The 11047-nt window shown below is 40.3% G+C and overlaps 1 protein-coding gene across 1 annotated transcript in view; it reads left to right on the top strand.

The window, feature by feature from the left end:
• Positions 1-2605: 2605 nt before the first annotated feature.
• The window catches only part of LOC132404491 (kallikrein-11-like), a 32849-nt gene continuing 24407 nt past the window's right edge, over positions 2606-11047 (top strand). The window contains exons 1-2 of the mRNA XM_059988647.1: positions 2606-2687; positions 10051-10195. Of these exons, the coding sequence (XP_059844630.1) occupies positions 2627-2687; positions 10051-10195 (206 nt within the window). The 5' untranslated portion in view covers positions 2606-2626. The remainder of the gene's footprint in view (positions 2688-10050; positions 10196-11047) is intronic.

Here is an 11047-nt window from a genome sequence, read left to right as displayed (position 1 = left end):
TTCTTCTTCTCCATAATTTACTGAACAATTAGTATAGAGCTGTAGTTAGGTATCGAGCTATGCTGATGGTAAAGGCATGAGAAAGGATGAACAGCCTTGGGCATAAAAGGTCTGTTTATTTTTGTAGGAATAAGAAAATGGTTTTTGCTCACTTGCATTAAAATCTCTGCATGAAACTCCAAATGACATGAAATAGTAATCTCTTATTTGAAACAAGGATCACTCCGAACACTTAGTGAAGATACAGGTGTCTCCTGCTTTACAGAAGTTGTCTTTACACCACTTCGCTTTTACAAAAGACCTAACCTGCTTTTGCTAACTAAAAGAAACCCGGAGGATTTTTGCTTTTACGAGAAAAGGTGCCCGCTGTAAACTTGTGTTTACCCCGAGTAAGTCTACCATGACTGTGAAGCTGTGCGCGGGCAGGTGTGTGCGCATGTGTGGACGTGCTGATTTTTCTCTGCAGATCATTTCTGGCTATATTTTCCCAATTCTGTTAAGTGAAACTACACTGTACATACATTACGTCTACTTTATATAGGCTGTGTATTTATCATATCATTCCTGCTTTTAATAATTTGTTAGTGTTATTTTAAGTTTTATGTGTTATTTGGTATGATTTGGTAGGTTATTTTTTGGGTCTGGGAACACTCAAAAATTTTTCCCATATACATTAATGGTAATTGCTTCTTCGCTTTACGCCATTTTGGCTTACGAATGGTTCCATAGGAACACTCTACTTTCGGATAGCGGGGGAAACCTGTATGTGACTGAGGTGGAAGGTTGTACAGGCCCATCACTATTTAAGGCTGTTTGGGCTGAATAGCTAGTTAAAATGAATAAGGCGTGAGAGCTGATTCAAATTTCAAAGTTCAAAATAAATTTATTATCTAAGTATGTATATGTGACCATATACTATTTTGAGATTCATTCAGAGATTCAGAGTAGAGCAAAGATTTGCAAAAGATGAACTGCAAATATGAAACAAATAAGAATAACAAATAAATAAAAAGTATTGAGTAAATGAGTTGTAGAGTCTCTGAAGGTGAGTCCATAGATGATGGAGTCAGTTCAGTGTTAAGATGAGTTAAGTTAGCTACTCAGGTTCAGGAGCCTGATGGTTGAAGGGCAACAATTGTTTGCCTTTGGATGTTAAACTCTAATCGGGACTGGATGAGGACCGGAAGAGAAGAAGCATCTGACCCAACTGCTAATTCCACACTAATTGTTCAGCTAATTCTTTCTCTATTTTTTTCATAAATTGATTAAAAAATAGTGCAAGATCAGAAATATATATTTAAAAATAGTGAAATAGTGTTCATGGGTTCAATGTCCATTTAGGAATCTTATGGCAGAGAGGAAGAGACTGTTCCTGAATCAGCGCGTATATGCCTTCAGGCTTTAGTCCTTCCTCCTTCCTTCCTGATGGTAACAATGAGAAGAGGGCATAACCTGGGTGATGGGGGGTCCTTAAAAATGGATGTCACTTTCCTGAGGTACCTCTCCTTGATGATGCCATGGACATTATGGACACTAGTACCCAAGGTGGAGCTGAATAATTTTATGGCTGTCTGTAGCCCTCACCCCCACTCCTTGCCGTTCCTGACAGTAATGCAGCCTGTCAGAGTGCTCTCCACGGTATATCTATAGAAATTTTTCAGTATATTTGTTGACATACCAAATTTCTTCAAACTCTTAATGAAGTATAGTCACTGTCTTGCCTTCTTTATAACTGCATCGATATGTTGGGACCAGGTTAGATACTCGAAGATCTTGACACCTAGGAACTTGAAACTGCTCACTCTCTCCACCATACGTATTTGTTGTTGCAATAATTTTTTAAATATTAGTCACTGCTTCTTTACTGCTAAATATTTCAGTGTAGTTTCCCATTCTGTTATCAGAATCTCACACCATCCTAATTTCAAACAAGAGAAAATTGGCAGATGCTGGAAATCCAAGCAACACACACAGAATGCTGGAGAAACTCTGCAGGCCAGGCAGCATCTATGGAAAAGAGTACAGTCGATATTTTGGGCTGAGACCCTTCAGGTGCCTGAAATGTCAATTGTACTCTTTTCCACAGATGCTACCTGGCCTGCTGAGTTCCTCCAGCAGTCTGTGTGTGCTACCATCATAGTTCGTTTGGTTTAAATACTCTAATTTCAGACTGATCAAAATCATCTTCAATCTTCAAATAAAAGAATATCCCTTCTCCCGGGAGGTCCCCTAGCTATAAGGTTATTAATTAACTCTTCTCACAAATATTAAATATAAAATAGTCTGACCCCACCTTGTTTCTGAGATGAGTATGATGTGGAACACATCTCTTAAACACTTCATGTGCCTGTCCTCCACCCCATTATTCTCCTCCTTCAGTTAGCTTTTCAGCCACAACACTTTTTCCATTCACCTGAACTACTCTAGATGGCACTTAAAAGCTTCTCTGTTTTCAACGCCTTTCCTCAGGACCCATGTACCACATGTGAATTTTCTGACAACTCATGTGGCCGCTTGTGAATTATTAGGTGATATATGAGCAAACTGAATAACCACATCCTTATTATGTTGCTTTCATTATATATAGATAACAGTTTCATCTGCTTACTGTTCAGAACTGATTGCAATGATGAAATATCAAGCTGTATTCAGCGCCATGACGATTATTTTCTATCTGGCAGCATGTTGTAAGTATACTGATCATTGAACACAACCTATAGACTCATTTCTAAGGATTCTACAACTCATGCTCTTAGTATTGCTTATTAATTTATTATTCTTTTTTGTATTTGCAGTTTGTCTTCTTTTCTACTATATGTGGTTGTTTGTCAGTCTTTGCATGTTTTTTTCATTATTCTATTTTACCTCTTTGTACTACTGTGAATGCCTGCAAGAAAAAGAATCTCGAGATAGTATATGGTGACATATATGCATTTCGATAATAAACTTACTTTGAACATATGCAGATCATGTAATTTTAGCTGGTATATATTAATAGGAGTTTTTCATGTGGGTGCATTTCTGTGATGATTTTTCTGCCACAACCTAGACCCAAGAACAGGAGATGAAACAGAACTAAATTGTAATCAGCCACATTAAAAGCCTGAGGTTACCTAGAAAACTTGGCTTAGTAGAAGCAAGCGAATTAAAAATGTTTGCATTCAAGCGACAACTAAACATTGCCTGTGAGGGTGTAAACAGAATGTTGACCAGGACATCTTGAAGTAAGGTATTATCTAAAGAAGATAATAAATAGGAAGAAATGATTGAAAGGCAACTTTATTCTATGGGAAAGGGTTAATTAATAGCATAATAGCTAAAAGAGGAGTGAGTAATATAAGACATTATATAATGCAAGGATTGAAAATGACATTACTCAAACTGAAACCAGTCTTAAATCCACATGATATTTTGCTACCTGGTGTTGAGAATGTCATAAACTTGGTCCAAAATATATTGGAAAACAATCAAGAATTTGGAAAACAATCAAGAATTGGGCAGGGAATCAATTTCAAGACAAGCAGTAAGAAAGAACAGGCAAGAAAAAGTATTTCAAGTTTTTGAAAATACTCAAAGGTAGGAATTGAATTAGAATAAATATATCAAAACCTAAATCTTCAGGTCATAAGCCGGTATAGGGATAAACTCAGAGCAGGGCAGTTTGCTCATGCAGAGGCTGGTGAGTACATAGAATAAGCTGCAAGGGAAATGACTAAAGCAGATAAAATGTCATCAGATAAGACACACATATAGATATGTGGAGGGATGGGGCTTAGAGGGATATAGACCAAACGTAGGAAATTGGGATTAGCTTGTGGGTGGGGGGAAAAGGGGAGAGGGAGATGGAGGCAACGTGGTCGGCATGGGCTGGCTGGTTGGAGGGGCCAATATCCATTCTATATTGCTCTATGAATTTATGATTCTATGAACTGCAAGAATTATATCAACTTAGAGGATTGAAATTACATCAAAAATAGAAGAATGTATAATGAGTTTACCAGATTGAAGTGATTTTATAAGTGTAATGAAGGAATATGAAAGGACTTTCAGACATAGAAATTGTGTATATCACCCTAATGGTAGCTGTAAATTGTTAGAATATTTAATATAGAAATTAATGAAAATGTAGCAAGAGTGACTCATGAGATTTTTCACATCAGTTATTATGTCTTTTAGTGTAATTTTTCATTGATTCTATTGTATGTGCAGTGCCTATAAAAAGTACTCACTGCTTTGGAAGTTCTCATGTTTTATTGTTTTACAACACTGAATAACAGTAGATTTAATTTGGCTTTTTGATACTAATCAACAGAAAAAGACTCTTTCATGGCAATGTGAAAACAGATCTCTGCAAAGTGATCTAAATTAATTACAAATATAAAACACAAAATAATTGATTACATAAGTATTCATTCCCCTTTAATATGACACACTGAATCATCATCGAGTCTGCTCCACCATTCAATCATGGGCTGATCCAATTCTTCCAGTCATCTCCACTCCCCTGCCTTCACCCATACCCTTTGATGCTCTGGCTAATCAAGAACCTATCTATCTCTGTTTTAAATGCACCCATTGACTTGACCTCCACAGCCACTCATGGCAACAAATTCCACAGATTTACCACCCTCTGACTAAAGTAATTTCTCTGCACCTCTGTTCTAAATGGACGTCCTTCAATCCTGAAGTCATGCCCTGTTGTCCTAGACTCCCCTACCATGGGAAATAACTTTGCCATATCTAATCTGTTCAGGCCTTTTAACATTCGGAATGTTCCTAAGAGATCCTCCCTCATTCTCCTGAACTCCAGGGAATACAGTCCAAGAGCTGCCAGACATTCCTCATACAGTAACCCTTTCATTCCTGAACAGGAGATAGAAACTGCATGTCAAAGGGCAATGTTGTGATAGTCATGGGATTCAATATGCAGGGATATGATTGGGAAAATCAAGTTTGGTGCCGGATCTCAAGAGGAGGAATTTCTGGAATGCCTACAAGATGGAATTTTAGAGAAGCTTTTAGTTGAGCCCTCTAGGATTGGGTGTTGTGCAATGAACCAGAATTGATTAGCGATCTTAAAGAACCCTTAGGGAGAAGTGACCATAGTATGATAGAATTCACTCTGCAATTTGAGGAGGAGAAGTTAAAGTCAGATGTACCAGTATTACGGGAGAAAGGGCAGTTACAGAGTCATGAGAGAGGATCCTGCTAAATTGATTCAAATGTTAGAGACAACAGCAGAGCATCAATGACTGGAATTTCTGGGAGCAATTCAGAAGGCACAGGATATATAGATCCCAAAGAGGAAAAAATATTCCTGCTGAAGGATCTCGACCTGAAACATGGACTGTGCTTTTTTCCATAGATGCTGCCTGGCCTGCTGACTTCCTCTAGCATTTTGTGTGTGTTGCTTTGATTTCAAGCATCTGCAGATTTTCTCTTGTTCGTGAAAAATATTCTAAAGGCAGGATGACACAACTGTGGCTGACAAAAGCAGCCAAAGAGAAAAAGAGGGCAAAAATAAATGGGAAGTTAGAGCATTAGGAAGCTTTTAAAAACCAACAGAAGGCAATTAAAACTGTCATAAGGAAGGAAAAGGTGAAATCCAAAGCTAAGGTATTAAAGAAGATACAAAATTGGAGTACTGAGGCCCTTTATCAGAAAGACCTCAAAGGAAGTTCACAATAATGCTTCTGGGATTGAAAGGCTTGTCATATGAGGAGCATTTGATGGCTCTGGGCTTCAACTCACTGGAATTCAGAAGAATGTGGGGTGACCTGAAAGGCCCCAGTGGAGTGGATGTGGAGAGGATGCTTCCTGTGGTGGGGAAATGTATGACCAGGGGGGACAGCCTCAAAATAGAGGGGTGTCCTTTTTGAACAGAAATGAGGAGGAATTTCTTTAACCAAGGTGTGATGAATCTGTGGAATTCACTGCCACAGGTGGTTGTGGAGGCCAAATCATTCGGTGTATTTAAGGAAGAAGTTGAGAGATTTTTGATTAGTCAGGGCATTAAGAGATACAGGGAGAAGGCAGGAGATTGGGGCTGAGAAGGAAATTGGATCGGCCTATGATTGAATGGCAGAGCAGACTCGATGTGCCAGATGGCCTAATTCTACTCCTGTATCTTATGTCTCTGTTCTACTGTGAATGCCCACAAGAAAATGAATCTCCAGATAATATATGGTGATTTATACATACTCGGATAATAAATTTACTTTGAACTTTGCGATTGACCAAAAAAGTTCATCAGATCCTGAAGAAATACTGTATGTTGTAAAGATTAAGCCATGCCTGAAGGTTGACTGAATTTTTCCATGTGTAATGCATGAAGAAATTTCTATGGATGTTATTCACATGAACTTCCATGAAGGTATTAAATATTTTACCAAAGGAAATTACTGCCTCATTATTACTCTTGGAATTGTAATTAAATTCTATTTCCCACTGCGGCCTGTAAGGAGTTTGTACCTTCTCCCCATGACTGCATGGGTTTCCTTTGGGTGCTCCGGTTTCCTCCCACAGTCCAAAGACATACTGGTTGGTTGGTTAATCAGTCATCGTAAATTGTCCAGGTACTAGGCTAGAATTAAATCCAAGGATTGCTGGGCAGTCTGGTCAACAAACTAGAGGGGCCCATTCCCAAGCCATATCTCAATGAATAAATAAATAGGATAATTAGGAAATCTGTTGAGCAGCAAGTGATAATCAGTCCACACTGCAGCCACAATACACCAACAATACAAGTCAGGAGGCAACAACGCTGATCAACCAGGCTGTTTCATTCTGGCTGGTGTCAGGCTTTAAGAGTATAGAAGCAATTACAACTATTCACAGGCGTGGTAGGTATTCCACCACAGTCCTGAATTGAGCACTGGAAGTGGCGGAGCGACTTTGGGCAGGCCATATCTGCATCTGCCCCTCGAAGCATAGGCTGTGATTAGGAACCACATTGCCCCTTGTCGCTGAAAACTGGACTCCAGTGGGAGTTGTGACCTTAAGGAGATAAAGGAAAAACAGAAGCAGATCAGTTTTGGTGCAAATCAAATAATCCAAGAACCAGCACCATAATACATATATGTTTGATCACTGCAATTCTGTTACACTTCTGCCTTTCCGCACAAGGACAGAGATTGTGCTGCACATCAGCCACCCAAATATACCACATTCATAAACACACCGTTGAAGCAGCCCGAAACTTTGAGAATGCCTTCATTTTAAGGGCAAAACAAGAGACTGTTAAAAGAATTATCTTCGTTCACCCAGGATTTGCCTTCACTTGCAATGGTTTGTCTCTCACCCAAATACCGCAGTGGTTCATTCTAAAGGTCAGTGTCAAATTAGAGCAAGATCGCTCTCTAGATAATCAGAATCAGAATGATGTTCATTATCACTAGTAAATCATGAAATTTAAACACAAAATACACTGCAGATGCTGTGGTCAAATCAACATGTACAAACACGCTGGAGGAACTCAGCAGGTCGGGCAGCATCCATGGAAACGAACAGAAGGGGGGTCTCGGCCCGAAACGTTGACTGTTTGTTTCCATGGATGCTGCCTGACCTGCTGAGTTCCTCCAGCATGTTTGTACGTGTTGATAAATCATGAAATTTGTTGTTTGCGGCAACAGTACAGTCACCATCTTTGTTACCCTCTGTGTTGAATTGAATTGACCTTATTACTTACATCCTTCATATACATGAGTGAAAATCCTTACGTTATGTCTTCCTCGAAATGTGCAATGTGCAGTCATAGTAATTTATAAATAATATGTACAACAGGATAGTCAATATAACATAGAAATACAGATGTATCACCATGAATTAATCAGTCTGATGGCCTGGTGGAAGAAGCTGTCCCGGAGCCTTTTGGTCCTGGTTTTATGCTGCGGTACCGTTTCCCGGATGGTTGCAGCTGGAATAGTTTGTGGTTGGCGTGACTAAGATTCCCAATGATCCTTTGGGCCCATTTTACACACATGCCTTTGTAAATGTCCTGAGTAGTGGGAAGATCACATCTACAGATGCGCTGGGCTGTCTGCACCACTCTCTGCAGAGTCCTGCGATTGAGGGAAATACAGTCCCCTCACCAGGCACTGATGCAGCCAGTAAGGATGCTCCCAATTGTGCCCCTATAGAAAGTTCTTAGAATTTTGGCCTAAAGTCTCACGTGGGTTTGGGAAGGGGGTAGGGTAGGTCGTTGGGATTGAGATTGGGTTTATCACATTGAGATTGAGAGGGATTCTAGTTAGCTTTGTATGATTGCCGACTTGAACTGGGATGCTCTATCTGTAGGTTGTCCATTTTGGCTTGTGTTTTTTTTACATTATTTTCTATAAAGTGTAAACACTAGATGCCTTTATATTAAATATAACTGCTTTTGGTTTGAAAACAAAAAGAATTTTGAGGGCCCATACCAAACTTCCTCAACCATCTGAGGTGAAGAGATGCTGATGTGCCTTTTTCACCACACAGCTGGTGTACGCAGACCACGTGAGATCCTCGGTGATGATTATGCCGAGGAACTTGAAGCTGTTCACCCTCTCAACCCCAGATCCATTGATGTCAATAGGGGTTAGTCTGTCTCCATTCCTCCTGTAATCCACAACCAGCTCCTTTGTTTTGGCGACACTGAGCGAGAGGTTGTTTTCTTGACACCACTGTGTCAGGGTGATGACTTCTCTGGAGGCTGCCTCATTCTTATTTGAGATTAGGCCAATCAGTGTAGTATCATCAGCAAATTTAATTAGCAGATTGGAGCTGTGGGTGGTGACACAGTCATGGGTATACAGAGAATAAAAGAGGGGGCTTAGTACACAGCCCTAAGGGGCACCTGTGTTGAAGGTCATAGGGGCAGAGGTGAGGGAGCCCACACTTATCACCTGTCAATGATCTGACAGCAAGTCCAGGATCCAGCTACACAAGGCAGGGTTTAGGCCGAGGTCTCTGAGCTTCTTGACAAGCCGGGAGGGAATTATGGTGTTGAATACGGAACTACAGTCCAAGTACAGCTTTCTCACATAAGCGTCCCTCTTCTCCAGATGTGTAAGGGTGGTGTGTAGATGGCTATTGCATCATCTGTTGAACGGTTGTGTCAGTAGGCGAATTGTAGTGGGTCCAGTGTGGGTGGCAGCAAGCTGCAGATGTTCAGCCTCTCAAAGCATTTGCTTTTATTGAGATGAGTGCGACAGGGTCCCTTTTTAGGTACAGGGACAATGGTGGATGTTTTGAAGCAGGAAGGCACTCTACTCTGGGAGAGGGGGAGATTAAAAATGTCAGTAAACACACCTGCCAGTTGTGTCACGTACATCCTGAGTACTCTCCCTGGGATGACATTGGCGATCATGGTCATCGACTATGTTTGCTTTTGACAAATTTTTCAACAGAAGTGCTTGCTATTGCCTTCTTTCAGGCAGTGTCTTTACAGGACAGGTGACACCAGCCATTGTCTGCCTGGCATTAGTGGTCGCATAACCAGAACTTCTGATATGCACCAGTTGTTCATACAGAAACCCCCACCCATGGCCCGAATCATGGGGCTAAGCAGGTGCTACACCTTGCCCAAGGATGACATGCAGGCTAGCAGAGGGGAAAAGCACCTTACACCTCCTTCGGTACACGCATCTCACCACCCCACCACCCGCAGCAGACAAAAAAAATTACTATCAGTTACAATCAAAAATATATAAATAAATGGTGCAAAGGAGGAATGGCAAGGTAGTTTCATGGGTTCATGCAGCATTCAGAAATCTGATGGCAGAGGGGAAGACAATGTTCCTGAAATGTTGAGTGTGGTGCTGCCCGCATTGCAATTACTGCCAGACATCTGAAACTGGCGCATGAGAGCTGATTTCCATTTCTAACTCAGCAGTTCCACAGAGATGTGGTCTGGTTCCAAATCAAAGCCATAGATTCAACTTCTGGACTTCGGAGCCCACCAAACTTTTCCACCTTTATATGATTTTAATCAAAGTACATTTCATCTCTGTTACTATCCTCTCTGACTTTGAGCCTTTCCTCACAGGCATTAACCTCTGTTTGCTTTAAAAGGTGATTGCTCAGAAATCATTGGGGGCAAAGAAGTGAGAAATCATTCCAAACCATACATGGCATCAATCCAGATGAAAGGACAGCATATGTGTGGAGGAGTGTTAATAAAGCCATCTTGGATTCTGACTGCAGCACACTGCAATCTGTAAGTTTTAACTATTGTATATAACAATATATCTTAATAATTTACTGATGTAATTTAAGTTCCCACAGTCTTTGATGATGTGTAGGTCTTTATTATCTTCTCTCAGTCAATCCTTTCTTGGCATTTCTCAGTTTTCTAATCAGCTCCAGCATTTACATAGTTAACCTACATCTCCTATATAATTAGAGCAGCTAACGTCCCTCCTGACACACTACAGCAAGAGGAGCTAGCATGCTGAGGAAACACCAATTTCACCAACTGGTTTCTGAATCCAAGTAGTGAGGAATTTATTCTTAATTCTTCCATCACACCTTTGAATCACTGATGCCTATATTTCATTTTACTACAGTGTTCTCCCCTCTTCCAGAAAATTATTGTTAGTATCGTAGACTTCATGCAAACCAAAACCACACTCACTCACCCTTGGGAAGCTAGAGAGACAGAGAGATCTAGGAACTCTGAAAGACTAAGAGACAAGGAACTCTCAAGTGGATCCCTGAGAGAGAGACTGAGGAGTCCTCGAGATTGGGGAGAACATTGAGAAAACCTTGGAAATATTGAAAACACCTTGGGAAACATTGAAATGTCCTTGGTAAACCTTAAAAAGTCCTTAGGGAACCTTTACAAGCTTGAGAACCTTGAATGCTTGGGCCAGGACGCTTAGACTCAAAAACTTGAGAACCGGAAAAGTTGAGACCTAGAAAACATGAAACTCGAAACCTAGGGAAGGATCTTGGAAGGAGGTTGACTACAGTTCTTTTTATTTTTCCAAAATTTACACTATTAAATTGAATGCTGATTTGTTGAATCAAACAATTTTTATTGAAAAGCTTGCTTGAATTGCAATGCAGA

This window comes from Hypanus sabinus, chromosome 14 (assembly GCF_030144855.1).
Source record: "Hypanus sabinus isolate sHypSab1 chromosome 14, sHypSab1.hap1, whole genome shotgun sequence".
Classification (NCBI taxonomy): domain Eukaryota; kingdom Metazoa; phylum Chordata; class Chondrichthyes; order Myliobatiformes; family Dasyatidae; genus Hypanus; species Hypanus sabinus.
This window is presented reverse-complemented; position numbering and strand designations above follow the sequence as displayed.